Source organism: Piliocolobus tephrosceles, chromosome X (genome assembly GCF_002776525.5).
Source record: "Piliocolobus tephrosceles isolate RC106 chromosome X, ASM277652v3, whole genome shotgun sequence".
NCBI lineage: Eukaryota > Metazoa > Chordata > Mammalia > Primates > Cercopithecidae > Piliocolobus > Piliocolobus tephrosceles.
The window spans coordinates 38,272,580-38,295,948 of record NC_045455.1 but is presented as its reverse complement, the minus strand read 5'-3'; the positions used below and the strand labels follow the sequence as shown (position 1 = coordinate 38,295,948).

The 23,369-nt window shown below is 39.7% G+C and overlaps 1 protein-coding gene across 1 annotated transcript in view; it reads left to right on the top strand.

Annotated features, from left to right (window-relative positions):
* The window catches only part of SCEL (sciellin), a 110,022-nt gene that overhangs the window by 39,020 nt on the left and 47,633 nt on the right, over nucleotides 1-23,369 (top strand). The window contains exons 10-13 of the mRNA XM_023185525.2: nucleotides 13,346-13,426; nucleotides 15,913-15,978; nucleotides 18,034-18,093; nucleotides 22,094-22,138. Coding sequence (XP_023041293.1) covers nucleotides 13,346-13,426; nucleotides 15,913-15,978; nucleotides 18,034-18,093; nucleotides 22,094-22,138 — 252 coding nt within the window. The remainder of the gene's footprint in view (nucleotides 1-13,345; nucleotides 13,427-15,912; nucleotides 15,979-18,033; nucleotides 18,094-22,093; nucleotides 22,139-23,369) is intronic.

The window sequence follows — 23,369 nt, the reverse complement described above, 5'->3', positions numbered from 1 at the left end:
TTTGAAGTCTTCTTATCAGAGCATGTTTTATTTTCATTTTAATCAAGACTGAATCAGAATTTTAGCTTTATAACTGTTGTTCCTTGTTACATTCCTCTGTCTCTCCTCCTGCCTCTCTGATCAAAGTCCTGCTTCACTGGTTTCCCCATTTTCCATGTTCAAACCTCTTCTATCTTAAAAAATATAGCTCCTAAAAATTTGATAGCCTAATATTACAAACCTACTCAGCTGACACCTTTCCTCTCTTCCATCTTGGCCAACATTCTCAGAAGAGTTGATGTTGCTTTTCATCTCCATTTGCAGGTTGCTATCACCATTAGTTCATTAGGAAACAGCTTTCCCTAAGTCACTGATGACATTGCTCATATCAGTCTGTATGACCAAGTCACCCTTCAAAGGGCACCACTGACTCTTTATGCCCTTATCAAATCTCTCTTGTTGTGTTTCGAGAACGAGCACACTCCCCCAACACACTCTTCTGGATTTTCTTTCTTTTTTGATTTCTCAGCCCTTTTTCCTTAGTCTCCTCAGCTTCCTCATCATTTTCTACCAAGCCATTAAATGTTGATGCTCCTAAAGGCTCCAAGTCCCTCTTCTCCTCCTGTTCTGTGCTCTGCCTTTCAACAGCAGCATCCAGATACAGGGTTTCAGTGGCCATTTGTGTGCTCTCCACTTCTTCATTTATATCTGCTCCAGATCTCTTCTCTGAGTTGCCCACTGCCCACTGTCTCAAAGACACCAGAAATTCAATGTGTTCAAAATGAAATCCATCCTTCTTTATCCTAACCCGGTCTCCTATCTCATTCTCCTGTAATGATAGTTTAATGGGAATAACATTGACTCTCTAAATTACTTTGGGCACTATGGCCATTTTCACAATATTGAGTCTTTCTATTCATGAACATGAAATGTTTTTCCATTTTTTTGTGTCCTGTCTGATTTCTTTGAGCAGTGGTTTGTAGTTCTCCTTGAAGAGATCCTTCACTTCCCGTGTTAGCTGTATTCCTAGGTATTTTATTCTCTTTATAGCAATTGTAAATGGGAGTTCATTCATGATTGGCTCTCTGCTTGCCTGTTGTTGGTGTATAGGAATGCTAGCGATTTTTGCACATTGATTTTGTATCCTGAGACTTTGTTGAAGTTGCTTATCAGCCTAAGAAGATTTTGGGCTGAGACGATGGGGTTTTCTAGATATAGGATCATGTCATCTGCAAACAAAAACAATTTGACTTCCTCTCTTTCTATTCGAATATGCTTTATTTGTTTTTCTTACTGGATTGCCCTGGTCAGAACTTCCAATACTCTCTTGAATAGAACTGGTGAGAAAGGGCATGGTCATGTGTATTAGTCTGTTCCGACACTGCTATGAAGAAATACCTGGCACTGGGTAATTCATAAAGGAAAGAGATTTAATTGACTCACAGTTCCACCTTGTTGGGGAGGCCTCAGGAAACTTATGACCATGGAGGAAGGCAAAGGAGTAGCAGGGGCCTTCTTCACATGGTGGCAGGATGCAGTGAAGGCAAGCAGGGGAAGATACCAGATGCTTATAAAACCATCAAACCTCCTGAGAACTCACTCACTATCACTAGAACAGCATAGGGTAAACTGCCCCCATAATCCAATCACCTCCACCTGGTCCCACCCTTGACTCAGGGGCCCATGGGTACTACAATTCGAGGTGAGATTTGGGTGCGGACAGAGAGGCAAACCATATCACCACGTTTTGATCTGATTTCCCTTCAGTATTTCACTTCTGACTTACCTCTGTCCTGTTCTCTCACTTCCACACTAAACCAGCTATAGTTTCCTTGATGTGTCCAAATGCCACTTGGATAAAGTCTTAGTAAAGATATGGGATGGTGGGAGTGGTAGCAATATATTGCAGAAGCCTACACCAAACTACGTAAAATGAAATATTGGAAATCCCTGTTCATAAATTCTTTGGCCATCCCTGTTATTGGGCATTTCTTGTTGGCTGGTATTTCTCTGCAGGCCTTCACCTGCTGCTGTTTTCCTCAACAGCCCCTCACTCCTTTCTTCCACCTTCGCTCTCCAGCCCCTAGTTCCTGTTAACTACTTACGTCGGGGAGGTTAGCTCCTTTCTTCCTGCACTAGCCTATTCTTAGAGAATCTTATTGTCATAACCAAACACGATGACATATTCACTTTTGAGAGGCATTCTATGCTACTTTTTAAAATTAAATTTTTCTTGTGTTATCGTAAGTTGAATATTCAGCCACACCCACACTTAAAACATCAAAGCTATCATGGACCTCTTTGTGTTCCTTACTGTGTTTATTTAATCATCATTGCAGTGAGTTCCAGGGATTAGGGTGCTGATGGAGAAAAAAGATATGACCGTGAGATGGCAGAGGCATACCACAAGCCTAATTTGGCTGGTGCTTTCACAGGTTTTGCTTCTGAGGGAGTCACTCACCACATGAGAACCTCCAAAGGCAACCGCAAAGAGACCACCACCCAGCCAGGGAGGAGGGTGAAGGGACTCCGGGGGGAGGAGGGATCAGAGAAAGGGCTTTCATGTCTAGGTGATATCACTCAGCATCATGATGGGAGTCCCAGAGCAGAGAACTCTGAAAAGTGGCAGCAGCTTTATAGCCCCAAAAGTTGGAGAATATGAATGTACAAATAACCATACCATAAGATCAACTGTGAGGGCATAAGAAGAACATCAGTCTTCTCTGGGAAATCTGATGTTGTAGGAAGAGCTTCTAGCAGGGAACTCAGAGATCAGGTCCCCATAGGGGTGTGGGATTTGGGGGAAGGAGAGAAATTACACAATGCTAGGTTTTCAAGCCCAGGGTGATTTTAAGCATAGTAATGCCACTAATCAATGTGGGAAGAAATAGGAGCAGAATGGGGAGTACACAATTGGTCTTAAGCAGCTGACACTGTGCTTTATTTTGAGCAGGTAGAGTCTGGGACACTGGCAGGATATATTTGTATCAGTGATTCCCAAGCAAAGATAAACACCTAGAGGGGAGGAAGGAGTGTGCTCCGGTAAAAGGCAGTTTCTGAAGATCCAATTTGGGGATGAATCCAGGGATTTAAAATGTAGTATCTTTATAGAGTAAAGACACCTGTTGAGAAAATATTAAATGAGAAGAAAATGGAAATGGAACTTTGATGTGTGTCTATACATCAGGTGTGGTGGGGGACTAAGGTTACATGGTAAAGGTAAGGTGTAATGAGAGGTAGATAGGGTGAAGGCAGTGCAGGTAAATGGATTCTACCATCTCAAACCAAGCCATCCGTCAAAAAGTCTGGCATGAATTTTACTTCCTCCCCAAAGCTTTCACACCCTAAGGTGTGACTTTTGTCATTTAGACTCAGAAGGCTTATTATCTTCGATTATCATTTATCAATTAACTGTGCATTACTTTGACACATCGCTTACTATTGCAGTGTACTCATCAACTAAATGGCATCATCTTATAACTCTTTGAATCATCAAGTAAATGTATCCATAGTAGTTTGTCAATAAGTACATATTGGCTGATCGATTATTTTAATATTTCTTCGTATCTACTAGACAATGAATTTCCCTCAACCTGTTATCTTGTCTTTTTGTAGTTGTGCTGTATTCTATGTGCTAAGTAACACCTCTCTCTCTCCCTCTCTGTTTCTCCTTGTCTCTGTCTCTTTCCCTTTCCAAAACAATTGTCAAGCTCTGGCTATGTGCTAAAAAAAAAACACTTTGCTAGATGCCAGGAGTACAAAAAGGAGTACAGAGAAAAAACTCAACTTCTAGCAGGGAGTCATTTTGAGCCAGGATTGTTAAACCTGAAGGCTGGCCCTCACCAAGGGAGGGTCCTCAGGAGTATGATAAACACAAAGGTCAAGGTAGCCGCAAAATATGTGGAGTGTGGAGAGGGAGGCAGTAGACATTGTATCTGGAGTAGAGTAGGCTCAAAAGAGGCAATGCCAGAGGTAAGCCTTAAAAAACAAGCAAGAGTAAGCCAGATGCAAGGGGGAGGTATGGATAGAGGCATTTCAGGCAGAAAGGAGAGGAGGAGCGAAATTCCAGTGCCAGAGAGTACGGGGTATATGGGCATGTCTATGTGAGCGTATTTGTATGTGTAAAACTATGGGCTTCCCATCCATGGGACATTCTTTGCATTTATCCTTTATCAATTATGTTTAGTGATAGCAGAAAATCCAGTAATTCCAAATCTGATATTATGTGGGAAAATGTCTTTTAATGTAAGACACTATGCGCAGATATCCACTCATAATTTGTGGTGAGCCTAAGTACCTTTTTAGAATATCATGTTTCTGTTTTAAGAGTTAATGTTGTGCTGTTATGTAATCTGAGCTCTGACCATATGCCGTAGATTTGGAATATGTACAAAAGAAAGTGCAAGTGTCATCAATGTAGAAAATTACTAGAAAGTCAGAGCCATGTTCCCCTCTTCCCACTTCTTTTGTTATATGATATGCCTGAAAGCCTGAGGCAAAGCAGTGTGTCAGCAAACACTTGGGGATGTCTTCATTTTTCAAGTTCTTAAACACTTTCTTGTCTCTGAGACTTTTAAAAGAGTGGTAACATTTGCCGGACGTGAGCCAATGGAGGGAATAATAGGAGCCATCTGGAGAAATATTCAGGTTCATCACAAGGAACTAGAGAAATAACAGTTCTGGAAAGTCGAATTTCTTTCTGATATCAGAACCTACCATTAAATTTTTGTATTCTGTTTATGATAAATTCAAATGATTTTGACTGTGTATTTAGGTGACTTGGAGATTCAGTGGTTAAATGGCATGTAAAGCTCATTTAAGAGCCTCATGGAAGCCAAACTAAAGTACTTGCTTAACAGACAGTATGAATATTTATGAATGCTATTCATTATTCTCATTTAGGAGCAATAATGAAGCCACCACTAGAAATGAATGTGCTTTTTTTTTCTGGAATCATTTTTAAAGATAGAAAAGGAAATAATATTTGATAAAGCAGTAGAAACGCATCTAGGAAAATTACCATATAAATATTTTCTACATAATTTCTCATCCTTATTTGTTTCGACCTCTTCTCCTTCAGTGGTTATTTCACTTCCTGTTAGCTGATTGGTAGACATGGAGGAGGAAAAAAATATCCTGATTGAGAAGTGAGTTGCCATGGCAACCTTGCACTACAGTTATATTTTTCTGTCTGTAACTATAAATGGTAAAATGTAACCTTTCTAATTATGCTGCAACATTTTTAACTCTATTGGTACCAAATCTTCTACAAAATTGATGTCATGCTAAATAAAAGCAATACATCCATCTCATTTTTATCTCAACAAAAAAATTTTTATATTAACTGGAATCTCCTGTGTAGAAATTAAGATTCTATGACACGCAATAAAATATCAAAATACAGTAATTTAAAAATCTTACCTGAATGCCTAGATTGCTCATTCTAAACATTCAAAATAATTAAAATATTAGCCTGAGTTTAAGTTTATTATTTTTAAATGTGTAGTTTGAACAGAACAAGGAGAAACCTAATTCAGAATCTGTAAATGAAGGTCTTAACCTTTATCATGAATTATAGTTTCTTCAGTCCTATGGGAACAGCTTAGACAGTCCCTGATTCCCTAACACTAGTTTGAAGTAACTCATACATTCAAACAACAAGTACAAAGCATCCCTGCTTTGCCCAACCCAGGTTCCCACCTCCCCTCCCTCTCTTGGAGCCCCTGTTGCCTCTGCCCCTGGCAGGGGAGCTCCTGGAAATATGAGAAAACAGGGAAGCTCCAGGTTCAAAAGTAGGATAGAGAAAGAAGCTGTGAGAATCAGGACACCTAGGGTCAAGCACTCTCAAAAACGTCACCTTGCTCCGATCATAAAAAACAAATAATTTGATTTTTTTAAAAAAGTTATTGCACCATTTAGTAGTATTGTTGAAAGTTCTATCTACTAGAGACTGTAAATTTCACCTCAATTAGAAGCATGACAGGTTAAAGGGGCTATCTCTGGTCATTCAAATCTTACTGTCAATTATATAAATCAGGTTTCTTTCCTGCTAAAACTGGGCAGGATTAGAGCATCCTGAGGGAATGGAGGCTTGCATTGTGTGGAGGGGAGTGGAAGATGGCTTTGGAGGTAGAAGACTGGGAGGCAGGGAGGCCTGACTATGAAGTATAGGTGATGGGGACATGCTGTGGCATAGGGTTTGGGAGAGGACAATGGGAGTGGGGGATGGGGGTGAAAGGACCAGCATTTTGCTTGGGACTGTCTTCATTCTTGGCAGCCCGTCTTTGTCCTCTCATCTCTGTCTCCTCTCTTAGCTATATGCAGAATGTCATATAAATGGAATCACCCATGACATACACCCTTTTCATATGTTTGCATGTGTTTGTTTGTCATCTGTGTATCTTCCTTGGTGAAGTATCTGTTAAATTTTTTTTGTTTTTGAAACGGAGTCTCACTCTGTTGCCCAGGCTGGAGTGCAGTGGTGTGATCTCAGCTCACTGCAACCTCCGCCTCCTGGGTTCAAGTGATTCTCATGCCTCAGCCTCCTGAGTAGCTGGGACTACAGGTGCGTGCCACCATGCCTGGCTGATTTTTTGTATTTTTAGTAGAGACAGGGTTTCACCATGTTGGCCAGGCTGGTCTTGAACTCCTGACCTCAGATGATCCTCCTGCCTCAGCCTCCCAAAGTGCTCGGATTACAGGTGTGAACCACCCTGCCCAGCCCAAGTATCTTAAATCTTTTGCCGATTTTATTTCTGCTGGTTTGTTTACTTATTGTTGAGTTTTGAAATTTTAAAAAAATACATTGTGCTTGGAAGTCCTTTTTCAGGTATGTGAATAGCAAATATTTTTTCCAGTGTATGACTTGTTTTTCAATTCTCTTAACGATGCACTTTTCAGAGCCAACGTGTTTTTTTAATTTAATGAAATCCAATTTATCAAGTTTTGTTAAATAAATTATGCTTTTGGTATTGTTTAAGAACTCTTTGCCTAACTAATGATCACAAAAATTTCTTCTGGTTTCTTCTAAAAGTTTGTAGTTTTATGTTTGACATATAGATGTGTGATCCATTTTGAGTAGACTCCTTTTTAATGCGAACTTTGTTTTTTAGTTCACTTGATAATAGTTGGAATATTTTTATGTCTTTGAGAAAACATCTAAGGACAAAAAGCTGCTATGATTTATCAATACTTGAATTTGTGTATCTTTGTATCTACTGACCAATAAAAGTTGACTCATGTTCTTATAGAGCCAACTTAAATTTAAATTTTATTAACCACAACAGCATCTACATACATTTGAAAAGCACAGTACATGAACGTCAAGGTACTTGTGGAGTTGAGGATTCCTTGCAATAGCACCACCCTCCCTCAGTCATGTAGTGGTTTACCATCCACAGATCTGGGCCAATCACTTCATTTTATAGGCAAATAAGCAGAGTTTCGGAGGGAATCCGAGCTTTTTCCAGAGTCAAAGAGAAAGTTGATGGCAAAGCTAGTCTAGAATCTAGAATCTAGATCTCTAGAATTCTAGTCCAGGGCATGCTCCATTACTAGGTTACGGTTTACTGACTGGCCAGTCATCATCACAGTAACCACTCTTTTGAACATGTGCCTTGCATTCTCCAAGCTCTTCGAAGGCATGGACTACATCTTTTCTTGTCTTTGACTGGCTAATTACATCTAATATACTGTTATGTGTCCTAACATTATAACTTGGGCAATTGTGGAGTAAGTGCTTTTTGAGCAAATGGCTCCTTCCTTGGGCAAGGAAATATTTCAGATCGATCAATTTTTAATAGATTTGCAGTGAAAATACCTGGAAAAGAATTGGTTCTCTATAGTATGATATAGAGAAAAAGGCAAGGATTTAACATCAGAAAGACCAGTTTGAAACCCTGGCTAAGCACAATGAAAAGGGAAAACAAAATTCACGGTTAAATATTAGAGACAATGATTCTTTGTTCAACCTAGATTTGTGCTGCAGTAATAGACATGTTCACACAGCCAGACTAGAACAGAAGTCACAGAGCCAAGCATGTTATGCAAAAAAGCCATGAGGAAAGATGTGATCTTTGCAGCAGCATATGGAAATGAAATAATATAGACAGCTTTCTTTACAGTGTTATTTCTTTTAGCTTTGGCCTTTGAGCTACAGTCTGCAAGTGTTCACATATTTCTCATGAAATTCACCTTTTATATTTCTGAAAGCTCATCATGATAGCCACTAGTGTGGTGGCATAAATCCTGCAGGAGTCTTGAGGTGTCTGGGGATGGGCGAAGGGGAGAGCCAGGGTCAACTTACCCGAGCTTAAACATCGCATCTCAAAGCAGAATTCAATGAAGATCATTCCAATGAATGTCTCTTGTTTCCTTCTCTTCAAAATATTCTGGCCACAGCTTCCTGCCTCACTCTTGCATTTTAATCCCCCTGCTTGGCATCACATCATGCTCCTGGCACGACATGAATGACTCCTCTCATTGCCCGCCCCACCCCAGGGCTTGAGTTCTGTCATCTGTGGCTGTCATTGCAGTGATGCAAATGAAAGCTCCTTTGAGGTAAATGAAAGTCAACATGGCATTGCCTGGCTTCTGGCCCAGCAGGGGTGTAAATGCATCACCCTCAGAAATAAACATGCTCCTCCGCTTTTCTTGGCCTTCGTAACCACATATCCATCTTTCTCTTTCCTGTGTATTCTCCAGACCATCTCAGATCTACTTCTACTCACCTCTACTCCCCTGATCCACGCAACACATATGCACCTCTTTGAGGCCCTAGACATTTTAAAATGGAAGAAATTGAGTATGTCATTAGCATGACTCTAACATAAGTAAAGCTTGGCACCATCCCATTTCTACTTTTTGTAATCCTCCTTTCCACCTTGTTACCTCTTTCCTGCCTGTCCTCAGATATCTAGTGTTCTGTACAGCCTCATTATTACCCAGGACTGATCATCTCCTTCCCCCTTTCCTCTGCCTCTGGAAGGAAAGCATGTAACCAATGAATCCACACAGATACATTAAAGACTCTAAAGACTAAAGATCACTTGATACATACACCCAACACAAGAATATTCTCTGAGAAAAGAAGATGGTAGCAATACAAACAAAATACTGTGGAATCTGCCACTAAGCCAGGATGGGAAGACTATTCCCATAAGTTGCTCTTCCAGAAATATCACACAACACAATGACTCAGCTAAGTACCTGGCACCTAGTAGGTGTTCTGTAATGGGATTGACAGTGGATTTCTCTGAGGAAGCTAAGCTTGCACAGATTTTGAAAGTTGCAAATCCCTCTTTGGTACCCATTTCCTTTCTGCCGAAGAAATACAGACAATCACTTCCTCCTCCATTCTTATGTCATACACAATCCTAGTACTTGGGATATAACTGTCCTTTTAGGAACTTTCAGTCCAGTGTGGGAACAGAATATCATGTGTAATCCAGAATAGTGTGATATGTGCTGTGAAGAGGGTTGTTATGGGGGAATGTAGGGATGTATGCAGCATGGCTTTGGATATCCCTGGAGATAGTTACTCCTAAGCCAAAGTCTGAAGGGCAACGAGAGAATTTCCAGGGGAAAGGAAGAAGGAGGTGCTCCACAGCGGGGACAGAATATGGTGGGGTGTGTTAGGAAGGGTAAGAGTTTGTCACATCTGCAGTGCTGGGGTCGTGTGGGGTGAAAACAACAACCACTACAGCGAAAGGCACTTACTATTTCCGGTGTGGAAGCCAAGCATGCACACCCTCTTCTGGCTTCAATGTCATCTTCAACATGAGAGCCAAGAAACCCACCATGCTTGGTGCTCCACTGTCCATCACCCACAGCCTTGTTACCACTCTGCTGAGAGGTCTCAAGACTCATTTCATCATGTCCTCCATCCCTATGTCCATAGTCTCTTATTGAAACCCCAGTCAGGTCATTTCTTATCACCCGGACCATCTCCACAGAGCTCTGTCCTCCCTGAACCTGACCCAACCTAATATCACACTGAGCTCTCAAACCCTTCCACTCCACCTTGCTGAGCATGTCATTTGTCATTGCCAAAATCCTCCACTCTTCAGCCTCCCCTCTGAATGATCTCCCACCTTTTTGTTGTGCTCTTCCAGAGGACCCTGCTTCCACAGCCTCTCTCTCAGCAAAGGCTGTTTTCCCTCTGAACTGACCTATCACAGGGTCTGGAGGAAGGGAGGGGTCTGGTTTCTTCTCATCACCACCTTCTGTTAATTTTACCTCCCGCCTCCCTGAAACTCTCCATCTCCTTTGAAATCATGCCCTTGTGAACTTCTCTTCTTCTCTGGAGTCATCTGAAGGTCTCTGAGACACTCATGCTCATTCTTTGAAGACTTCAGCACCAGGTTTACCGTCTTTCCCAAACCCTCCTCTTGTCACAATGCTTGGTGATTTCAAAATCCATGCAGAGGATCCTTCCCCTCCCCGATCTCTCACTTTTGTGACCTTCTCCCCGATGATCTTGTCCTTCCCACTACTGCAGCCATTGATAGATCTTGCCCTGTAAATAATCACACACCCTACAAAATTACAAGACTTCTACTTCAAAGCTTTCCCTCTCTGGCTCCTGCTTTCTATCTGTCCAGCTCACTCTCTTCAGTCCTTTGATTCCAGGAATTCCTCAGCCCCACCACAATCACCAGTCCATTAATTCTACCAGTTTTTTCACAGTCCCAACCACTCATATTCTCATTTCCCTCCATGCCCATCTCAAACTCCACGGCCCCCATTGTAACCCCTTCCTTGCAGACCCCTTCCACTCCCTTGCCATCATTCTCTTTGTTGCACTCACTTGGCTGAATTGTAAATGTGGCTAATGGTAAATCCAACTCTCAGTCTATTCTGTTCCTCCTCCCCAACCAGTTGAATATGGCAAGAGGAAACAATGCCAAATAATGTGATTTTAAGCCCATGAGTACTAACCTCAACTGAGCGATTGGTATGGCCCAAGGATCCTTCAAGAGACAGCACAGCATGTGGAGAGTTTATGCCGCCAGACTTTCCGGTTTAGATTCCCAGCTCTGCCCCTTATGAGCTGCATCATCATGAGATATTTATCTTTATGTTCTGTGCTTCAGTGTTTTAATCTGTAAAATGGGAAGAAGAAAAATACTTACGTGTGGGATTGCAGTGAGGATTACATTAGTTAATATACGTGAAGTGCTTAGAAAAGTTTCTGGCACATAATGACCCTATATAATGGTACATCATCATCATCATCATCATCTTATTACATTTCCAGGGTCCACTTACTCTTCTGCTTGCCTAGAAAACCATTTTCTCACCCTCTTTCTTTCTCACACTGCCCTAACCCCTACTCAACCTCCTCACTTTGAATCAATGATCTTGATTACTATTTTACTGAGAAAATAGAAGTAAACAAAAGAGAACCTTCTCCACTCTGAGTCAATGAATATACCCCAGCTATACCCATCTAGTTCTTTCCCTCTTGCTGCTGTGAATGAGCCCTCTGTACTTCTATCTAAGATCGGCCACTCCACTGTGCCTTAGGTCCCATCAGTTCTCAAAGTCATCTGTCTAGTAATTTCCCCTCACTCTCCTGCATCAGTGATTCACTGGATCATTCTCGTCATCCTATCTACATGCTGTAGTAACCTTCCTCGATCCATCAACCTGGAAGTAGCTACCCATTTCTCTCTTCCTTCTTTACTGCCAAACTGCCTCAATGCCTCTATCTCCTTGCTTCCCATTTTTTCCTAAATCCACTTGTATAAAGGTTTGTTTGTTTTGTTTTTGTCCCCCCCCCCCCCCCCATCGTTCCATCAAAACTGCTCTTATCAGGGTTACAAAGACCACTCTGTTGGCCAAACCAGGGTAACTTCCCAGTCCTTGTTTTTATTTGATTAACAGCAGCATTTGAAATGGCCAATTACTCTTTCTGTGAAACTTTTCTCCCTTGGCTTCTGGGATACCACGCCCTCCTATTATTCTTGTTTCCTTGGCCACTCCTTCTGATTCTTTTGCTGTTTTCATCTCATATTCTTGACCTCTAAATATTGCAGGGCCTGAAGGTCCAACCCCTGGCCATCTTTTTGTCTCTACTTACACTGACTTCCTTAGTGATCTCGGCCAGTTTAAAGCATTAAATACCATCTCTAAGCTAATGATGGCTGTATTTATATGCTTTTTCTCCAGATAGCCTCACGGCTTGCTCTATTACTTCCTGCAGGTCTTGGTTCAAATTTCACCTGACAGTGAGGCCTTCCCAGTCCATTCTAAGTAAAATAGTCTTCCCACCCCATCAGTCTATATCTCCTTATTCTGTTTTATTATTATTATTTGCACAGCACTTTTCTTCTTCTGACATATATTTATTTGTATATTGAAAGCCTTTGAGAATGAGGACATTATCCAGCTCACAGAGAGCCTTGCACATAGAAAGTTACCAATAAATGTTTGTTGAATAAAAGCACAATTTCATTCAGTCCTGACAATACCCCAACAATCCTATTAGAAGGATTATTACAGATGAAGAAACAGAATCAAGTTAACCCATTACCACACAGCTGGCAATTCAGGCAGCCTGACTCCTACTCACACGCTTACCTACCTTGCTACGGAAGCCAGAAGGGTACACAGGATCAGAGGGTTCTTTCACTAGGTACAGAGTTTATGTTGAGGACAAATAGAGAACTGCTGGGGTGGTAGTGGTGGGGAACACATGGGAGTTACACACCCTAGTAAGGTGCTGACTCCATCCAAAATGTGCACATAATTGCCCTTCTCCAGTTCCTACGTCATTAAGTCCTGCCAACTCAGAGACTGCCGTGGTGCTTCATTGGAAAGTTTAGGCTGACAGTAGATTATATGTATGCTTTGTCAGCATCAAACTGGCCTGTGCTGACAATATTTAAGTCAGATTTAGTTAAGAGCTTCAAATCAATGCTACCTTGAGGTCTCTGAAATTAAAGCCTTTTCTTACTGTTTCCATAGCAGCCTGATAGTTGACATAATCCCCAAAGAAGCTTATGTTAATACCCAAGGACCATTTGCAGTTCTCATGCACTGCTGACCTGAATGCCATGACTAGAGCTAGATATACTAGCAAAATTTTGAGCTATTTAAAGAACATAGAATAGTCCAAACTATAGTGAAAGAGGATAGGGTTTTCAAGAACCTGATTAAATAAACTTTTAAAATACACGTCTTTTAAATATTTGACTTCTTTAAAGTTTAGTGCTCCATGGATTCTGACCTTTCAAGTACCTCACACATGGGGGTTGTAAGATGCAAAGGATATTTTTATGTAGGTAATAAATGCATTCAGTTAATAGATCTAAAATGTGCCATGTTTCCATGGGGAAATGAACTGCTGTTTTCTGTTTTAAAGGGAACCAGGTGTTCACCCTCCAATACCTCCAAAGCCCAGTTCTCCTGTTTCTTCTCCTAACCAGCTGAGACGGGATAATAGGTAAGACCTAGTACTACAGAATTCCTTGACAAAATGAAGTTCAAGGGAAATGAAAGCAAATGGATTGTGACCCTCTGTGTGCAAAGCATGAATGTTTTGTGTGCACATTCCCTAAAGAAGCACCTGTAGAACTTTTACTAATTTTATTTCCCAACACATATGTTTATTTATGTTTGCCTTTGAATATTAATGGCTAACTTGTCTTAAGAAAATACACCTTCAGGCCGGGCGCGGTGGCTCAAGCCTGTAATCCCAGCACTTTGGGAGGCTGAGATGGGTGGATCACGAGGTCAGGAGATCGAGACCATCCTGGCTAACACGATGAAACCGTGTCTCTACTAAAAAATACAAAAAACTAGCCGGGCGAGGTGGCGGGTGCCTGTAGTCCCACCTGCTTGGGAGGCTGAGGAAGGAGAGTGGCGTAAACCCGGGAGGCGGAGCTTGCAGTGAGCTGAGATCCGGCCACTGCACTCCAGCCTGGGCGACAGAGCAAGACTCCGTCGCAACAAAAAAAAAAAAAAAAAAAAAAGAAAGAAAATATGCTTTCAGAATAAAAATAGAACAATATTCATGTTCAGAAAGTGATTGTACACAGGCCTTTTATGTATTAGTTCCTAATACGCAAATATAAATACATATATGTATTTGGCATGTGTTATATATAATATAATTACAAACCATATTAAAAGTGTATTTTTGGTTCATATTTGCTCCAAGTTAAGTTTCCCACTAAGAGATACAGATTCTGATGAAAGATGTTCTTGAAACTTTGTGTTATCACTCAAATCCTTGCTTATGTTAGAAATACCTTTGGATAGTTCTTTAATCATTTTTTTAGTGAAAGGATTTGTAATTTATTTCAAAACTATCACAAGTTTTGAAAGATCTTCTAATTGACTTGTCTCTGAATCAGGAAATAGACTTGCTTCTGAGCTTTGAATCTCTGTCACTCTATAATTGATACTTGGAAACAAATTCAGAGATCTGAAGCTCTTCCCACGTGTTACATTTAAACTGTTTAATATATCTTGAACAATTTTTCGAGATGTACACCTCACATTGCCATTATTATTGTGAGATTAAAAATGGTAACTCAATGAAGGTTGACTACATTAGATCTGCTTGATTGCCTACTGTTGCTTCTTTTGTATTTTTGCTCTTTGATGGTGATTTTTTTGACACCATGTAAGACACAATTATGAAACTATTCTTTAATAAGACACAACTATAGAACTATTTTTTAGTAGTCACAATTATAGAAATTTTCTTCATTAAGAGGGTAACTTCAGTTAGAAAGCTTTGACTGGGCAGCAGGACTATGTAGCAATAGGTGTTAAAACTCCAGGTTTGAATTTCTGTTCAGTGAAACTGCACAGTCTCTTTGAAATTTTGTCCTTAGGATGAGAACATAATTTTTTTAATTGAGTCAAGAGAATATTTCTTCACTGAACTAATTAAAATATAGATTAGATTTATAACTTTTTGTTTGTATGATGGTTATAATGATCTCTTAAAAATCTTCTCAATTTTTAAATCTTACATTATTTTTCCTCTAACACTTCTAGTATTGAGTAATTAAATACCAATTTGAATAGAATTTTTTAAGGGGCTAAAATTAATTGGCCTTAGTACCACTGACATTCTAATCTAAAATCAGCGTCACTAGAACTACTAGCTGGTTTAAATTTAAAGGAAGCCAAATTTCACAGGAACTTACTACTCAAATTTCTTTATTCCACCAATGATCTAAAAAATAAAATTGGGACAACTTGCATGTTTTTTAAAATCCTGACTGCTTTAATCACAGCAAGATGATTTTAATGAAAGAATATGAAATGAAAGTGTTTCCTATGTAATTAACGCATGTCCTCAGGAGTACAAAAGATAGTTGAATATAGCTTCTTGAGAACAAGTAGGAATGTATAAGTAGGTCAACCAGATACTTTTAAAAAGAGTAGAGGAAAGTCTTAAATTGTACCAGAACCTAACATAATAAAATTTCATTCTGTCAGTTTAGTATGGTCATTCCCAATGTGGTAGGTGTACTTGAAACTTAGACTTTTTTTTCCACCTTATATTAACAAATATATTTATTGATAGTATTCAAATGGGATAATTCTTTAAGAAAAAAAAATCCCTTTTATGCCCATAACAAAAATTAATATTTTAAAATATTATATCGTTATCTAATAGAGAAAAGTATGACAATGCTTTATTGATGGAGAACAAAAAATCAACATAAATGTATTTAGAACTTATAAGTCTAGATATATCCAGTGGTTTACAAATATGCGATAAAGATAGATTAAATTACAAACTCAGTATACTGGAGTTCCTGCCGACCCATAGAGTTTAAGTTTGTTATCTCAGGTATGGTTCCAACAAACACTAATCTTTTTGTACATAAATTTTTAAAAATAAATTTAAATTTATCAAAAAAGTGTCTTCTTTTCTGACTAATATAATCTTTAACTTTGAAAATATAGGCAGATACATCCACCTAAACCGGGTGTATATACAGAAACCAACAGATCTGCTGAAAGAAATATAAGGTAAACTGATTTCTATCTATATCTACATAACCGTAGCAATGATGAAGTATGCTTTCTCAGCACATTTAAAACTGCAAGGCAATTAATAATAAGGTAGACAAAATCAATTTTCCAACTGACTCCAAAATATCAATAAATGTTTTTGTAGGCACTTTCAGAATTTTGTTCCTTTTAATTCTATCCCAAACTTTCCATTAAGAAAACTACCAAAATTGTGTGAACAAGATAACAGGATAAGATCAAACCCACTAAAGGCAGGAGAGCTTGCTCACCTCTTTATTCCCAGGACCTTCTCTGAGGTCTATCATATACTTGGTGTGGATGTATAAATAAAGAGGTGGAAATAGAGTTGTTCAGTTTAACTTGTGCTACAAAAACTTTGTCTAGTGTTAGCTGAACATAGGTATGTCCAACTCCTCCTGCAGCATCAGGAAGAAGCACATTGATGCCATTTGCTAAAGGGACATTCACCAAATGTCTTGGGTGGGGGTAAGGTGGCATTCCCCAAATGTCTGGTGTCCCAATTTACATTTCTCATTTATACTTGTTGTCTTGCACTTCCTATTTAGTCTAGCATTTGTTCTGGATGTGTCTTGTTTTTCTCCCTTTTTTAAGGAAAAAAAAAATATTTTTTTTTGAAAATAGTTTTTAAGCAGTGCTATTTTATAGGTCTATCAATGTGATAAACTATTTTTTCAGTCAAAAGATTTTTATCACTGAAAAATTATTTTGAAATTTAAAACTTATATCCTTTTCATTTTTTATATCATCCCCGTTTGACTCTCAGAAGAGTCCCATTCTAAAAGACACATCACATGGATTCTCTTCTTTGGAAAAAGTCATGTTTCCCTTGTTCCGAGGAGCTGACAGCACCACTCTTGGCATTCCCCAGCCTGTGTTCTATGTGCCACAGGATGTCAATGCATGTTCTGCAAAAGAAGAGTTCAGTGTTTCATTACATTTAGGAAACACAATTAAATAGAGTTTTCTGCCACAGAACTTTTCAGAATCTTTAGTGTGCTTATGTGTATTCCAAATCAGCAAAAGTCGGTTACATTTCCCAACTTGGCTACAGAATCCGTTCTTCATGGAACCTTATTAACCTTCTGTCTATGAGATGCTGAGTTCTTTTCTTTTCTTCTTCTTCTTCTTTTTTTTGGACAGGATCTTGCTCTGTCACCCAGGCTGCAGTGCAGCAGAGAACTCATAGCTCACTGCAGCCTCAAACTCCTGGGCTCAGGAGATCTGAGTGGTTGGGACTACGGGCACAGGCCAACACACCCAGTTAATTTAAAAAGAAATTTGTATGTGGAGATGGGGGATCTCTCTTTGTTGCCCAGGCTAATCTTGAACTTCTGGCCTCAAGGGATCCTCCTTCCTTGGCCTCCCAAAGTTCTGGGCTTACAGGTGTGAACCACCACACCCAACCCACAGTTCTTAATTACTATAAGAATTTTCCTAACTGTTCCTTTTATGATCCAGGGATATCAGCATTGATCTGATTTGGAATACACAAGCTGTCTATGTGCTCAGGTGCTTCCACCTATTCTAGAGTCTGAGAAGACAAACATTTTCACCGCTTTAGGGTGAAAAGGAATAAATAATTGTATCTGATGCTTAATGCTGCTTGACTCTGGTGGAAAACCTTTTGAACTCACTTCTGTGTTTACTTGTTAGTTAAATGGATTTTGTTTTCTATGTCCTTTTTGTAACATAGAACCTGGGAGCTGGCAATACCAGTCTTCAGGAGAAAATGTAGTTATTTCAGTGAGCACTAGATGGCAGAGCCAACACCCAGGTGGAATAACAGAGGGAAGTGTGTGTGTGTGTGTGTGTGTGTGTGTGTGTGTGTGTGCGCGTGAATGGGGGATGTGCGTGTCTCTGTGTGCCATGAGCTGACATAACAGAACCATTTTGTCTTTCTATTAAACTCAGTAATTCCTGAACACCACCTAGACTATTTACTTTATTTACTGAAAACAAATGAGAAATTTTAGCTTCTTCAAAAAATAGCTCCTCTGTCACCGACCTGTATTTATTTTTCATTGTTTGAAGGAGTCAGGATCTTGATAACATCGTCAAAGTGGCCACTTCACTTCAGATAACTGACAAAGGGTGAGATCTCCAAGCTTTTGAGCTTGGGTTTTATCTTCTCTTGTGTTTCAAAAATGCTTAACCATACCTTTAAAAGTTCCAAATATGAACAAAATCCTAGTGCTCTATATTGTATATAATTTAAAATAAGAAAGCGTCAGTTTCTCTAGATAAGTACTCCTGAATAGTGGATGGTGCCGACATTTATGGACACTCTTCCAACTCTGCCGCTTTTTCTGGCAATTTTACTCACCCAGTGACCTCAGCTGTCAAGCCTCATTCCACATATCCAGGCCTGTATTTATGTTGCTGGTCCAGATCTCTACTTATCTCCTAGCACCCCCGCTCAGGCTGTCCAAATTCCTTCCCAAATGTGCTGTTCCTGACTTCTCTGTTCTTGCATTCCTGCAGACTCACCTTTCTGGAATAATTCTTGATTTTTCTTTCTCCTTCCCCCTAGGTAGTATCATGCATGCTTGAATTAAACATCTAAAATGTTCCTCATGTGTACACAGACTTCCTCTAGTTTAAACCCTCATTGACTCCTGCACAGATTATTAGAGTAGCTACCCAGCTTTACTTACGTTCTTCAGGCTTTCCTTCCACTAAACTATTATTTCCCATCAATGCCGGAATTTTTCCAAAGATTCTGCTCAATCACTGAACCAGATCCTCATTGCCCATTCAATGGCATATAACCTCATTCAAAGCCCTTGCCAACCTGACTCCAGCCTCACATTCCAGTTATTTCTGTTTTTACTCCTGTATTTATCCCACATTCATATCAAGGGAAACCACTTTCTCTCTGTAGTTTCCAAATACTCTGGCTTTGTTCATACCACATAGTAACCTTTCCCAGTCTCAAGCCACCATGCCAGGCCATCCAAGCCCTGCCCATTGTTCATGATCCGGGTCAAGTGGCACCTTCTCTGTTGTCTTCCCTGAGTGATCCAGTGAGATGTGACTTCTGCCTCTATAAGCAATTAGAGTTGCACTATTCATATTTTATAAGACCGAATCGTACTCAGTTTTGTTTCCTGTTATTTGCATAAATGTGTTACCTTCTCTATCATCTCTATAGTCTCTCAGGGAAGATGTTTTGTCTTATTTGCCATTTACATTGTGTGACATGATACTTTGTACAAAGTAGGTGTTTAATAGATTATGGTAAAATCATAATATTCCATTGTTTAAATCCAAAGCTCTCAAAAAATATTCCTTGTTTAATAGATTTTAGTAATGCTAAGAGTGTTGTTAGAGATTGCAGTCTCTGTCAAAAGAACTGCAGAGAAGAAAATATGACACTTGGCTTTTCTGTGGAAATTCATAAGCAAAATAGGAGCCCTGAATCCAGATGGAGTCTATAGAAATTGTCCTGAATGTTTCATTTCCATGTCTTCTCTCATTGAAGTGTCTAGATCTCTAATTTTATTGATTTATTTTTGTTGCAGGTAATATTTTGTTTCCAGTAGGGATTAGATAGTGGTTTGGCGGGTGATCAAGATATCTGAAAAAGAGATAAGTGAGTGACTCTGAAGGGAAATTATGGTTTGGTATAAACCAAATAAAAACCATGAGAGAGGCAGTTAGTTTAACTTTCCTGTCCCTGCTCCCTAGCCATAAGGCTCAAATTCCACAGCCAGGTACATTTATCACAGAGAGAAGTTGCTGCCTGACAGGGATCAGGAAAAATGTTCATGGTAGTGATCATAGAGTATTGTTACTTTGGGCCATCCCCAGGGAGTAGAAATGGCTTTAGTTGTCCGAGCTGCTCTTTGTGAAGTGGAATATGTTACTACTATCTGATTAAGAGCATTTAATTTGTTACAAATGCAATGGTGAAACTTAATATCCAAAGATTTCATCAATTTAAAGTCATTTTGAAAGCTTAAGTCTTTTACTTGGAATACAGTATCTGTTTTATTTAATTTGCCACAGAGCGTCTTCACATGATTTATGCTAATTTTCTTGGGATAAAGCAACTCCAAATCCCGATAATCTCATCATTGTGACTCATGCCAGTCAGAAAAGTCTGGGGCTAAGATTCATAGAACTCATGGGTTTACTCTTTCCCTTGGGGACATGAACAGATTGTTAGTCTCAGAGTTAGTGGGTAGAATTTCAAGCAAGAAACAGTAATGGGTTACTGTATCAAGGGACTGGGTAGTGTTTGTCACACGCAAGGATAGAACATTAATCTTTTTTTTTTTTTCTTTTCTTCTTTCTTTTCTTTTTTTTTTTTTTTTTTGGTTAGAGGCAGCAACTTTTGTGTTTCAGTATTTATTCTCAGGCATCAATTCTACCATTGATACCTAAAACTACTTGAAAAGATTCATCTATGTACTGGCTGTTAATTTAGGGTCTCTAAGAGGACTACCCTCAGCAGCTATTCTTGCATTAGTGTCATCGTGCCAGGCATCTTCAAGCACATAAGTGACTCAGCAATTGCATCTCTCTGAAGGCTAAGTCGAAGTCTTGGTGTTTCTAAGTGCAATTAAAACATAAGTATAGCAAGCATTTATTAGGCTGGGCATGGTGGCTCACACCTGTAATCCCAGCACTTTGGGAGGGGCTGCAGCGGGCAGATTACCTGAGGTAAGGAGTTCGAGACAAGCATGGCCAACATGGTGAAACCCCATCTCTACTAAATCTACAAAAATTAGCTGGGCATGGTGGTGCACACTTGAAGTCCCAGCTACTCAGGAGGCTGAGGCAGGAGAATCGCTTGAACCTGGGAGGCGAAGATTGCAGTGAGCCAAGATCATGCCATTGAACTTTAGCTTGGGCAACAAGAGTGAAACTCTTGCCTTTAAAATAAAATAAAAAAAAGGATAGCAAGCATTTATTAAACAAAAAATTTAGTGTTGACAGGGCATTATTTATTATAATGGCCCAAATTAATCGGGAATTTATGACTGACTAGGTGTCGTGCTAAGTACTTTATATTCATGAGCTTATGATTCTTTTCTGAGGTGGGTATGACTAGTATTCTCATTTTACAAATGGGAAAATTGAGTCCACAGAAGGTTGGGTAACTCGCCCAGATTCACCAATGAATAAGTGATGAATCCTGGATCGTATTCCAGGTGTCCTTAACGAGGAAACTTGAATGCATAACTACTGATTTGTAGAACAGAAAAACTTGCTGAGGAAGGCCAGAGAGGTGGGGCAAGGTGTGTATGTCGGGGGGGGGGGGGGGGGGGGGGGGGTCATGAATAGAGAAGTTAGAGAAATGACATGCTGTGATGGGGAACCAGAGGAAGAAACCAATAGCACTGTGGTGAAACCCCCACCCCACCTCACCTAGGGTGCCCACTTAGGGGAGAAAGTTGAACCCATGTGGTTTAAACAGAATTCCTGAACCTAAGAGTTTAGATAGGTTGCTCCTGAAGCAGCAGCCAGAAAGGGCTTTGCAGTTCTCAGATGTGGAAACAGGCTAGCAAATTTAGCTGACCTGGAAATGAAGTAGCAGAGCTTAAGAAGGAAGCCAGACTTACTGATGAACAAATGCTTTCTAGAAGCTACGTGTGCAAGTACATTGCGCAATGCTGTAATTAATCAATGTACCTATGTGTAGACTCAATTAAAAGTGGGTATTAAGTATCTACTCTATGAAAGACACTGTATTAAAACACGGAAGTGTGTCTGATGTAAAATACAGTTCTAAATTTTAAGTGGTGTGCACACGTGTGCCTGTGCAGAGGTAGGGGCATTAACATGAGACCAGTGTGCAATGGCTATAACTCAAAGTATGGTAACAGATCTGTCATAAAGGAGGTGCAGAAAAAACAAATGCTGCAAGGGCTCCAAAAATGTAGAGGACTCTATTCAGTTAGAGGACTAGTAAAGGCATTCTGGAGAAAGTGGTGTTTGATGAGAGCTTTGAGGATCATCAGGATTTTCGCAGATGATAAAAGTGGCATGTGTTGTATTTCAGAGAACTGTTATTTTAAGGCAAATTTACCCTTTGACCCTGGGCAAGCTTTTTACTAACATTAAACATTTTTTTCTCTTCCCAAAGTGAAGAATTGGATAATCTCATCAAAATGAACAAAAGCTTGAATAGGTAAGATTTTTAAATGTTTATTTTTTACTACTGAGTTGCATATTGTGACTTTCTATGCCTTTCCAGTCTTTGAGCATGAGGACCCACATACCAGGGTAGACAAAAATATCCTACAAATCTTGAATAAAAGCTTGTAGCAATCATCATCATTTCATTGTTATGATGAATGGTTATTGAAGTCTAAAGATACCAATATGAAAGTGTCCTTGATTTTCATGCTCCATTTGTTTATTAAGGCAGTTATATAAATAACCACTTTTCTCTTCCTGAAATATTAAATCACTAGAATGTAAACAGAATTTGATTTGATCATGGAATAATTTTAGTTTAACCATTACAAAAAACATTTTGTTATCATAGTTAATGTTATATTGTTTATTATTATTTTTGAGACATGGTCTCACTCTCTTACCCAGGATGGAGTGCAGTGGTGCACACATAACTCACTGCAGCCTTGACCTCCTGGGCTCTAGCCATCCTCTTGCCTCAGCCTCCCAAGTAGCTGGGATTACAGGCATGTGCCACCATGTGTGGCTAATTTTTAATTTTTTGTAGAGATGGTGTCTCACTACGTTGCCCAGGCTGTATCTTCTTGTTTTGAATCATTTATAATTGTATAACTTGAAATATGCCAAGAGAGAAAAATGAATAATCAAGGCTTGTGTTTGTGGTGTGTATAAGGTAAGCAAGCTCTCTATTACTTTGCATACTAACCCTCTAAACAGTGATCAAAGAGAAGGAGAAAACAGGGCAAATGCCAAATGAATTGATCAGAGGATCATGAGATGTGTTTTTCATATCTTGTTCTGGCAATAATGCTCACTTAATTTGCTGCTCTTCAGTTTCCTCATTTACAAGAAGAGGAGGTTTTAGATCAGGAGTCACAGACTCCATGGCCCACTGAGGCCAGGCAGGTGTGAGTGGGTGAGGAGACTGACTATATGAAGCACAGGCAGTGAGAGAACTGGGGCCAAAAGGAGAGTAAATGCCCTGTCTAAGCACACAGCTGCTTCTCAGTTCAGCTCCAGCTGAGGGTCTCCACTGAGTCTAGTGTTGCAGGACAGCAGGACATTCTCAGGAGATCCTGTAAATCCAGTTTTGTTGTTTGTTTGTTTGTTTTAGAGACAGGGTCTCGCTCTGTCACCCAGGCTGGAGTGCAGTGGTACAATCATAGCTCATTGCAGCCTCCATCTCCTGGATTCAAGCAATCCTCCTATCACAACCTCCCGAG